This window comes from Pteronotus mesoamericanus, unplaced genomic scaffold (genome assembly GCF_021234165.1).
Source record: "Pteronotus mesoamericanus isolate MK-2021 breed Mesoamerican mustached bat unplaced genomic scaffold, CSHL_Meso_final contig_221, whole genome shotgun sequence".
NCBI lineage: Eukaryota > Metazoa > Chordata > Mammalia > Chiroptera > Mormoopidae > Pteronotus > Pteronotus mesoamericanus.
This window is the reverse complement of record NW_026555092.1, coordinates 17,750,939-17,761,558: the sequence shown is the minus strand read 5'-3', so window position 1 is coordinate 17,761,558 and position 10,620 is coordinate 17,750,939. Positions and strand designations below refer to the sequence as shown.

Sequence of the window (10,620 nt, the reverse complement as noted above, 5' to 3'; positions counted from 1 at the left end):
TCCTCTCAGCTCCTCCTAATGGAGGGCCCATCCGAATACATAGGCTCACAGGGGAAGCTTTCGTGCCCAGTCGCCCTCTTGAACAGAAACCACCCTTCTATTCTGGCCCGCCTCTCAGGTCTCACCCTTTCTAGAGGGGGGCTCTTTGAGGGAAGGACTGAGCCCTGGAACTTTTCCCAGGGTCCTAAGCTGGGTGGGCCTGCCACACACAGAAAGGTGTGTTGGTGGTGTTGGAGGTTTAATCACCAGAGGGCCCAGAATGAGGCCTTTTAGGGGCTGAACGTCAGGAGGAAGCAGGGTACAACTCTGGCAGCCCAGGCCAGGCCTCAGCGACCTGACAGCAGCAGGCGGAGTGATGCCGAGGGAAGGGGTGGGGAGTGAGGGCTGGGCGTGCTTCCTGCCCCGGGATCGGGCGTTCCTCCCCTGCTCCCGCCCTGCCGGCCCAGCCTAGTCGAGGCTGGACGGCCCCTCCTGCCTCAGCCTGAGGCCCAATCAGCAGGCGCCCCCCACCCGGCCCGCCCTCTCCCCCTCTGGTGACAGAAAGTCGGCCCAGCAGATGAGGAAGTGGCAGGCAGGCTGGCCCTGGGGACTGTTCTCTGGCCCTGCTCCCTTCGAGCCCTCTACTGCTGCCTGCCTGGCCCCCCACTGGTGAGTCTGGACCTTCCCTGGGCAGAGGCCCCACGTGCCCAGGCCCCCCGCCGGGCTGGCCCGGCCCAACCCTGCCCTGCCCTGCCCTGCCCAGGCTGTGGGCGAGGCTGCTCCTGGGGAGAGTGGGTGGGAGGTCCCAGCTCTGCGGGGCTCAGCCTTTCCCGCAACCTGCCCCCTGTCCGTGGACCCCATTTACTCAAACCTAGGCCTTCCTCTATCTCCTCCTGGTTTTACCCTTGTCCCCTCCTTCTCCCCTCCCTTCTCTTCCCTCCTCCCTTCCCCTCCCCCTTCCTCTGCCTGTCTCCTTTTCCCTTCCATCCATCTTAAAGGAAGAAGGACTGGACTGAGTTCCCCCTACCGGGGACACACCCAGAGTCTTCTCAAGCTGGGAGAGAGGTCCTTTCCAGAAGCCTTGAGCCACTCCTGACCTCCAAGAGTGCATGAGTGTGTGCCTGTGTGGTGGTTGAGAGAGATAACAAGCTGGCAAACTCACATGGGTCAGGAAGGAACTGTGTGTTAGAGCACATGCTACGCCTTTTTGGGTAGGCCCTACCACAGACTAGGCAGCCAACAAAAATACGATTGTGAATGAATGAATGAATGAATGAATGGTGATTGTCATCTGTGGAAAGATGTTTGTGTGCTCCAACTAGGGCAAGTGTGTGTCTGCATGTGGTGTGAGTGATTTTCTATTCATTCCCTGCTAAGGGGGCTGTATGAGTTTATGTATGTGGCCACATTTATCTGTGACTCATATGCGCAACATAAGCATTTGCATGTGGTGCTGCGGGACCTATGAGCGAGGATGCGTGAGTGTGTTGGGTGTGTTCACTAGCGTGAATGTAGTTGGGAGCAGGTGTGAATAGGACTGAGTGTTAGGAACTGTGCCTGTCAGAGTCCACGGAGGCTGCTTTGGGTGGTGTGTCAAAGGAGGGCAGTTGTTGCCAGCAGGAGGTGTGTGAGCTCTCTGTGCCTACGTGTGCTAACCATTGGTGAGTCCATCATTGGGTGGGTGGGGGAGAGCTGTGCGAGAGGGTGTGTGTATGGGAGGACTTGGGCCTGATCGTGGTGAGGCAGTTGGGGGTTGACGTGGAGGCGGAGGGAGCATTTGTGAGATGTGTGCCCAGTGAGTGTGTGTGAGGGGCGTGTATCCAGCCTCGGTGGATGTGTCAGAAGCTGCGTTCTTCACTCAGTACCTGCGGAGATTGTTCTCTGGCTAGGAGGAACCTGGCCGACGGGAGTGCTGGCTCTCAGAGCATCAGCTGCCCGGGCTGTTCGGGGACTGCGTTGCCCCTCTGGGACTGCCTCAGAGCTCCAGGCTCCCCTGGGTCTGGCTTTGGTGTCCCAGTGAGCCCTCCCCCGACATTCCTTCTGGCTCTGAGGGGGAGAGGACCTAGCTCATTAGACCCCTCCCTGAGGGAGGGGAAGATTCCTGAGACCTCCCCCACTCCCCCACCTCCTCACATGCCACTGGCTTCCTGCCCCTCCCTGGGAGAGAAGGGTTATTGTACCCATTCTGAAGTGGGACAAACTGACAATGTGTGCCTAGTTTAGAAGATACTGGGTGTGGGTTTTCGGCAGTTCTCTTTGGGCCAAGGTTTGGGCTGGGACTGGAGCCCCAGTGGGTTTGTGGTTCAAAACCTGGAACCTTAGCCTCTCTGGCTGGTCTAGGGTGGGTGGGCGGGTGGTGAGTCCCAGCTTTACTTGGCTTTCTCAATCCTCGTGGGTCCTGCTCCTCCAGGCACTGACCTGTGGCCTAGACCCACCCTCCACCCCATGTGCTGTGCAGCAGGGGTGGGCGGAGGGCGGGGCTGCTGCCAGATCTAGTCGGACAGGTGGAGCTGCCAGGGCAGGAGTCTCAAAGAGCCAGGCTCCCAGAGAGGAAGGGCAGGAGGAGAGCACCGGAGAGGAGCCGAGAGGCTGGAGGTGAGAGCCCAGGAGGGCTGAGCAGAGCCCCAGGGAGCAGTGTCACAGCGCGGGGAGAGGAGGAAGGGGCAGGAGGGACTGGGAGGTGAGCGTCCCAGAACAGACAGAAGGCACAGGATGGGCAGGAGGGGCTGGGAAGTGAGAGTCCTCCAGGGGTGAGGAGGGACCCTGGGGAGATGAGAGTCCTGAGGGACAGTCCCAGAAGATGAGCACCACGAAATGGGCCATGAGGTGGAAGGGGAGGATCCCTGGAGAGAAGAGAAACCCAGAGCTGGAACGGGGAGAGACTTTGGTGAGGAAGGGAGAGGCAGTTCATCCGGGAGACGAATTCCCTGTTGGTGAGATGTAATACTTTCTAGAAAGAGATCAAAATTGAGAGTTTTCTTGTGAAGGAAGAGGGGAGGGGAGATCATAGAGTAAAAATCTCCAAAAAGCAGAGAGTGAAGAGAGGAGGGGAAGGTGTGGAGAGGAAGGACGGAACAGCCCTTCCCAGGCAGGCAGGATGTGTGGGAAGCAGATGCCCCTGACAAGCTGCCTCCTCTTACCCCCAGCAATTCTCTCCCTGTGACATCCTTTTTGCGATGAGGCATCGGGAGTTGTCTGGTCTGGTCTGTGCCCTCTCTGTGGGTCAGGGATGGAATGGGGCACACGGTCAGCCCTGGCTGACACCCTCCTTCAATACCTCCCCAGAGTCGTTAGCCAGGATGGAGGCTGTTGTGAACTTGTACCAGGAGATGATGAAGCATGGAGGTAAGATGCTGTCCACCTGCCCTCCCTCCCTCCCTCCTGCCCTGTGGTCTCTGGATCTAGAGCTTTGTCCTAATGGAAAGTCCCCATGACCCCTTTGACCCTTTGTCATCTGACCTCATATCTATACACCTGGCGGGGACCCTTTGAACCCTGTGGCACTTCCTGACTCCTTTGATTCTTATTCACAGATCCCCGGATTCAGAGCTACCCTTTGATGGGGTCCCCCTTGCTAATGACCTCCATTCTCCTGACTTATGTGTACTTCGTTCTCTCACTTGGGCCTCGACTCATGGCCAACCGGAAGCCCTTCCAGCTGCGTGGCTTCATGGTTGTCTACAACTTCTCACTGGTGGCACTCTCCCTCTACATTGTGTATGAGGTGGGCCTCTGGGATGCCTAGGCTTGAATTCCTGCTGGCAGGATAAGGGGCAGGCGTTAGAGCCAGAGCACAGCATCTCCTGTCCAAAGAGGCTCAGCTCCATTTCTTCAGCTAGAAAACGGGAGGGATTGGGGAGGGAATTCTGGTGGTCTAACCCACACCCCATCCTAGTTCCTGATGTCTGGCTGGCTGCAAAGCTACACCTGGCGCTGTGACCCTGTGGACTATTCCAACAACCCGGAGGCACTGAGGGTAAGTAGGAGCAGGGGCTAAGTCACAAGCAACTTGGGGATAGGAGCAATTTGCGTATGACCTGTGCTCACGGGCTGGTTCAGAAAGGCTCTAGGAGTAGTGGGGGGTCCTAAGGCTGTCCTGACTTCTTACAGATGGTTCGAGTGGCCTGGCTCTTCCTCTTCTCCAAGTTCATTGAGCTGATGGACACGGTGAGAATATATGAAATGTGAGAACTTGGGGTTGGGGTGGGGGAAGGAGAGACCCTGACTCTGAAAAGCCTTTCCCTACTCTTCTCTCAGGTGATCTTTATTCTCCGGAAAAAAGATGGGCAGGTGACCTTCCTGCATGTCTTCCACCACTCAGTGCTTCCCTGGAGCTGGTGGTGGGGAGTAAAAATTGCCCCAGGTGAGTGGTGAAGGCCACTAGGGGAAGAGAGGTGGGCACTAGGGATCAGAGGTTTAACTCTCCTGACGCTGTTCATTGTCCTCTCACAGGAGGAATGGGCTCTTTCCATGCCATGGTAAACTCTTCTGTGCATGTCATCATGTACCTGTACTATGGCTTGTCTGCCCTTGGCCCTGTGGCTCAGCCCTACCTTTGGTGGAAAAAGCACATGACAGCCATCCAGCTGGTAAGGGGCCAGCACCCGGCCTATAACCATCCACCGATCATTACTAGTCTGGCTCTCCTTTATCCATCCTTTCACCTTTGACCCTATCCTACCACTCAGTGTTTGGTCTCTTTCTCTACGCCTTTTCCCTCCAGTCCTCTCACTATTCCCTCTGACCCTTGCCTTTCTCTATCCTAGATCCAGTTTGTCCTGGTCTCGCTGCACATCTCCCAGTACTACTTCATGGCCAGCTGTAACTACCAGTACCCAGTCATTATCCACCTCATCTGGATGTACGGCACCATCTTCTTTGTGCTCTTCTCCAATTTCTGGTATCATTCTTACACCAAAGGCAAGCGGCTACCCCGTGTAGTTCAGCAAAATGGAGCTCCAGGTACTGCCAAAGTCAAGGCCAACTGAGAAACATGCTCTAGCTAGGTGCCCACCTAAGTGCCTCAGGACTGCACCTTGGGCAGCATCCGTCATTGTCCTTCCCACCTACACCTGTGACCAAGGCTTATGTGGTCAGGACTGAGCAGGGGACAGGTCTTCCCCTCCCCACAGCGGGTACACAGGGACCACAGCTTCTGTTCCTCACCCACTTCTCCCAGCCAGCCCCAGGGACATGGCCTGGCCTCATTGCCCTCTGCCACTCCAGAGCTGGGGGCTGAAAGGGCTGGACGCTTACTTCCCCCTCCCTGCCTTAAACTTGGGAGAGGAGCACTCAGGGCTGGCCCCCACCAGGGTCTTGTGGCCTTTTTCCTCACACTGAAGAGGTCAGCAATAATCTGTCACTGTGGACCCAGGCTCCCTCCTTTTCCACCCCACAGGTCAGAGTGGGTGGGAGGCCGGGGAATACAGCCTGTGGAGACTGCTCACTACTCATGTCTTCATTAAAAGTGACAGAGGAAACCACTGAGGCTGTATGTGTATGTGTGTGTGTAAATGGAGGAGGTGGGGTACAAAGCCTACCACCCCTGTCTAGGAACAGGAAGGACGGTCAAGGCTCCCACAGGACGGACATTTGTAGCTCTCAAACACAGGAGCGGAGCCCCCTGGGAAAGCCACTGGGAAAGCAGTCATGCAAGGTGAAGAGAGGGAAACATGACTTTATTAGAAAAATTAAAAAAAAAAAAACACACAAAAAACAAACTAAAGTGACGAATTGGTCCTCAACGGATGCCTTGATGGATGAGGCTGCTTTTGGCTGCACTAGCCTTCTCCCGCTCCCGCCGCCGTGCGGGGTCCAACTCAAAGCAGCGCCATAGCCGTAGTGTCTCATCTGCTGCTGCTGATGCCACTGTGGCCCCATCTGGACTCATGGTCAGGCTTAGAACCCGGGCTGTGTGACCTGGGGCATGAGAAGGGAAAAAATGAGAGCAGCACATGAATGTAGACATAGTACAGCTCTCCTGATTTTGAGGGCAACCTACCTTGTTTTTTTAACAGCTTTATGGACATAATTAATCATTTATATAGCATGAAATTTATTCTTTTACACTGTACAAGTCACTGGTTTTTAGCATAGTCACCAAATTGTGTAATCATCACAACTATAATTCCAGAACATTTTCATCACTCCATAAAGAAAGTCCCTCATTACCCTTTCCCTCCAGCTCCTGGCAGCCATTAATTGATTTTATCTTTTTGCATTGCCTCTTCTGAACATTTCATATAAACAGTCATACAATATATAGTCTTTTTTGTCTGGCTTCCGTCATTTAGCGCCTACCTTTGAGCTCAGCCACTTTGGCCATGGTCGGGTACTTCCAAATAACCAGCTGGTTCTGGGCAAAGCCATGACCTGAGATGAGTTCTTTGTAGTGGGAAGACCAGAGGATGGAGCACACCTGTGGAGGGGCGCATGGTGTAGGCATGACACAGAGGGCTACTCGAATCAGAACTAAGTCCATTCCAGTGTTAGGCACCCAGCCAGGTGCTATGCACTGCTAACAAAAGCCTTTTGAGAGTTACAATCGTTACTCATTTTACAGATGAGGAATCAAGCAGAAGAAAGTTCAGTAAGTTGCCTAAGATCTCATGCAAGTTACGTTAGTGGGTGACAGAGCCAGAATTTGAACTCTGGCTTGAAAACTACAACCTAGAATAAAGTTTGGGGAGGGGAAGGGAAGAAGAACCTGGAGTAGTTGCAGGGAAATTCACCAGGCAAAGGCCTCACATCCTAATGGATTTGGGTTATATACTGTAGGTGATGGGGAGCCATTGCAGGGTTGAAGGAGGACAGAGGAAGATGGGAGGAGCTGAGGTTACTGAGACCAGGGCACTAGGCCTCTGCCGGGAAGACGGGTGAGAATGAGGGAAGGGAACACATTTGAATAATACTGAGGTAAAACTGGTATGTTGGTGACTACGTGAAGAGGGTAAAAGATTCTAGAAGGTTTTTCAAATTTCTGAATAGTTTCTGTCCTAAAAGAATGTAAGAGGAGGAGATGGAACACATTAGGGATGGAAAGGGAATTAACAAGTTTTAATTTGGGACATAGTAGGGTGGTGCCACATATAGGAACACGGGGTAGGAGATAAGCCACAGAGTGCTGGAGATAAGGGTCTGCAGCTCCTGAGTGACAGCTGACTCAGATGTTTGGAAATCATCAGGATACAGACTTGGTGAAGCCATTGAAAGGGACATGGTTGCCAAGGAAGACTACAAAGAGTAAGGACATATCTGTTGAGTGAGGGGCTAGAGTAGGTAAAATGATACCTGGGAGTGGGCATCCACAGCATTCAGACAGGCCCCAGAGCAGACGTTCCAGATGCGAATGTGTCGATCACTGGTGCCCCCTCCAGTTGCCAGGATACTGGACTGCCAGGGACACCAAGCTACAGCCTGGATGGGATAAAGGTGAGGTCAGCAGGTACTAGACAAGGAGCAATAAGGGTGCCACATTAACCCAGTCCAATCCCAGCATCCCATCTCCCCATAATATTCCCCAGATTCTGGGTGAGGGTTTGCACAGGCCCCAGCTCAGCCCCATTCTCACCTTGACAGCCCCTTGATGCTGTGTGAATGTCTGCAGGGGAACCCAGCCCCCCTCTCCAGGAGCACTAGGCCACACATTGACCAAGTTATCGTTGCCACCACTGGCCAAATGTCGTCCATCTGGGGCCCAGCGCAGCCCACACACTTCCTGGCTGTGGCCACTCAGTGTGGCCACATGGTGTTCTGCTACCCGAACATCATGGTGGTGGATGTGGCCAGAGCGTGAGCCACTGCACAAGGAAGGAGGGAATCAGATTCTGTGGCAGTGCCAAACGCCACCAGTAGGCCAGAACTGCTTCACTTCAGAGGTGTACAGTCTGGGGAGAGAGGGCAAAAATCATAGCCTGCTTTTGCAACAGACCAGCAAAAACTACTGACCTGGACAGGATATAGCTGTTCCAACTTAGGGAGCCCACTCTCGCAGAATGACTGGTCATGTTCCGAAGCCGCTTCTGCTGTTGCACATCCCATAGCTAGAGAGAAAACCACCATGATCAGAGATTGGGCCTTAGCATTAACATCTTGCTGGGCGAGCTCCCAGGGTCTGGGAAACAAGAGCTGCAACACCGCGATAAGTCTCACCTGCACCTCTGCATTGCTGGTGCCCACAGCCAGGTAGTTACCCTCTTTGATCCAGGACACAGAAGATACATAGTCCCCAGGCTGCTCCATCTGCAGAAGCTGCAGGATGTCACCTGAGCTAGCACTCCACAAGTATACACTGTTGTCCAACGCCACAGCCAGAACATTCCCAGAGCTCCAATCCACCAGGTTCAGGTCTGCCATAGGAGCAAAACATAAGCTTCCTTGTTTGTCTGGCCCCCAGGCGCTCTTTTTCCACCCATCCAGCAAGGAACAGGCTGCACTTACAATAGTCATTACGGATTTCCGGGGCATCCAGGATCCGGTCCGGTAGGGAAGGAATGTAACGGCAGGTCTTCCTGCTGGAGCCAGGCGTGGCCTTCTGGCTATACAGTACTTTCAGTCTGTTCTGGTAACCTATGGCAATGGAGTAAGCCTAGACACGGAGAACTGACACCTCCCTCTGCCCCTAGCCTGGAAGGCCAGATAAGTACTTTCCTTCCCTCAGTTTTAGGTGTGAAGGGCAGATAGGCATCTCCCCTCAGCCCTGGGGATGGGCTGACACCTCCCTCTAAAAACCATGAACTTCAGGTCTTACCCTCTGGAACTTTTTGTGGTTTTCCACTGAGCCGAAGGATCTTGGCTTCCTCCACATCAAAACCGTTCAGGTTCAAAGCCCAGGCTTTCTGATGTTCCTGATACATAGGGTGGTGGTGAGGCAGAATAGCATTATGCAAAGAACACAGATGGGTCCCTTGCCTTAAGCCCCTCTAGGACACATACCTTCTTGGTGGGCGTCTGACTATTTTCGGGGTGGTTCTCCTTGCTCAGAAGGAAGCTGGCAACCTCCATCTGGGAAGCACTGCGATGGGGGATATAACGGTCACCGCCAGGTTTGCTGGGAGTGGTCTGAACCTTGGAGCTCGATTTGCCTGGGGCAGGAAGAGGGAGGCCAAAGAGTCTCACTAGGCTCCCGAGAGAAGGGGCATGTAGGCTGCTCCCTCTCCCTCCGCGTGTCCCGCCGCACCCCACTCACCCGGAGTTCGGCCAGGGGTCCTGCCGGCGCTATGGGATCGATTGGCGGCCCGCATGGGCGAGGGGGCCGGCCCCCCGGTCTCCTTAGCTTTGCGTTGCCAGCGCGCAGGGGGTGCATTGGGGATGGGTGTGTCCAGCTGCAACAGCGAGTGCAAGTCACTATCGAACACGAACTGCGCCATGGCAGCAAAGCGTCTGGAGAGGGAGGGGTCCTTGGAGTGGATGCCGCCGAGCCCTGGAGGAAGACAGGCGACCGTTCTCTGGGAAGGCCGGCCACACAGCCAGGATCACTCCGGCCGCGACCTCACTTTGGCTGGGCCCAGCCGCCTTTCACTGTCAGATCGGAGAAGATTACTGCATCTGACCGACTTCAAAAATGCCGGACTACACTTAAAGTCTCCGCTCCGAGCACTCATTGGCTCCTTCAAAACCCAACCGTCGCAACTGTCGTCTTCTCCCATTGGCCTTTACGGCACTGGGGGCGGGCCTTCCGGGGCAAGTCACAGATCTCACGAGAATCCAGCAGTGGAGCGTGATTTGAAGGGTGAGAGTCAGTACTAAGGTAGGTCCCTGAGAACTTGTGCCTGAAAGCGAGAGGGAGGGGCCTGGAGCGTCTGGGGGCGGGGCTTGCGCTGCCTCCGCCGTCCTGGTTCGCTTCCATTCATTCCTCAGATTCCTCTCACTCGCCCTTCACATTTAAATCCTTCTTGTGGATTGTATTGTATTTATGATACCCAAGTGCAGAACTCCGTGGAGCGACCTAAAGCACTTGAGCCGTTTAGGGAAGAGAAAGGCAGCGGGCGGGCGGGCGACCAGCCGGCCGCCGGACAAGCGTGGGACAGGGGAAAGGGTTAAGAAGCTCAGGAAGGCCAGAACTAGTTAGGGTGCATCTGCTGTTTGTTTGGTTCCTCTAGGAACACCGCTAGAAAGAAGTAGTATGTGTTTGTTTCTAAAAATTGTTTTGTTGTTGTTTTACAAGCAGGGGAAATGAGGCTGAAATAGGGTGAATTCCTTATAGTTAAGAAAAAAAGATCGGGATTCAGACTTAACTATCTGGAAGATAAGGCTGGACTGCCTCGAGGGGGACACTGGCTTACCCTCATGGGTCTATAGAGGTGTCAGGAATTTTAGAGATCCACTAGTCTAAACTGTGGTGGCGCACCCTCCTCATTCTGGCAACATACCCATATTTTACAGGTAAAGAATTGGAGGCCCAGGGAAGGGATTTGCCCGAGGTCACACAAATTGATGGGAATCCCGGTCTGAAACCCATTCAATCCAATGCTCCAATAATGGCTTGAATGAATTGTGTGAATATGCTTAGAGGAGAAGCAGCAATAAAAAGTAATAATGGGTACCATTTATTGGCCATCTGCTAACGACTGTGTTTAAACATTTTACATACATTACTGAGTTTAATCCTTACCCCCATAAGGCAGATATTCTATCATCCCC

At 54.0% G+C, this 10,620-nt stretch overlaps 2 protein-coding genes across 3 annotated transcripts; one reads left to right on the top strand and one right to left on the bottom strand.

Annotated features, from left to right (window-relative positions):
• Positions 1-536: 536 nt before the first annotated feature.
• Positions 537-5,463, top strand: ELOVL1 (ELOVL fatty acid elongase 1). Of its 2 annotated transcripts, XM_054572084.1 has the most exons (9): positions 553-648; positions 2,390-2,574; positions 3,265-3,324; positions 3,513-3,703; positions 3,875-3,955; positions 4,090-4,146; positions 4,237-4,342; positions 4,432-4,568; positions 4,746-5,463. In XM_054572084.1, exons 3-9 carry the CDS (start codon positions 3,279-3,281, stop codon positions 4,965-4,967), a joined length of 840 nt encoding a protein of 279 aa, XP_054428059.1. In that variant the 5' UTR covers positions 553-648; positions 2,390-2,574; positions 3,265-3,278; the 3' UTR covers positions 4,968-5,463. The 2 variants fall into 2 exon arrangements, with proteins under 2 accessions (XP_054428058.1, XP_054428059.1); XM_054572083.1 differs by lacking the exon at positions 2,390-2,574 and having other exon boundaries at positions 537-648.
• A 256-nt stretch (positions 5,464-5,719) lies between these two features.
• Positions 5,720-9,362, bottom strand: CDC20 (cell division cycle 20). The gene is made up of 10 exons (XM_054572082.1): positions 9,167-9,362; positions 8,914-9,062; positions 8,729-8,825; positions 8,419-8,547; positions 8,131-8,327; positions 7,927-8,021; positions 7,550-7,778; positions 7,270-7,395; positions 6,280-6,397; positions 5,720-5,898 (listed from the first exon to the last, which is right to left on the bottom strand). The coding sequence occupies exons 1-10, from the start codon at positions 9,345-9,347 to the stop codon at positions 5,720-5,722; spliced, it is 1,500 nt and encodes a 499-aa protein (XP_054428057.1). The 5' UTR covers positions 9,348-9,362.
• Positions 9,363-10,620: the final 1,258 nt, after the last annotated feature.

Coding starts and splice junctions, on each gene's coding strand:
- CDC20 (XM_054572082.1), bottom strand. CDS start 9,347: ATGGCGCAGTTCGTGTTCGATAGTGACTTGCACTCGCTGTTGCAGCTG. Junction 7,396..7,549: donor AGCATCAAGGGGCTGTCAAG/GTGAGAATGGGG, acceptor TATCCCATCCAG/GCTGTAGCTTGGTGTCCCTG. Junction 5,899..6,279: donor CAAAGTGGCTGAGCTCAAAG/GTAGGCGCTAAA, acceptor CTCATGCCCCAG/GTCACACAGCCCGGGTTCTA.
- ELOVL1 (XM_054572083.1), top strand. CDS start 3,279: ATGGAGGCTGTTGTGAACTTGTACCAGGAGATGATGAAGCATGGAG. Junction 3,704..3,874: donor CCCTCTACATTGTGTATGAG/GTGGGCCTCTGG, acceptor ACCCCATCCTAG/TTCCTGATGTCTGGCTGGCT. Junction 4,343..4,431: donor GGGAGTAAAAATTGCCCCAG/GTGAGTGGTGAA, acceptor GTCCTCTCACAG/GAGGAATGGGCTCTTTCCAT.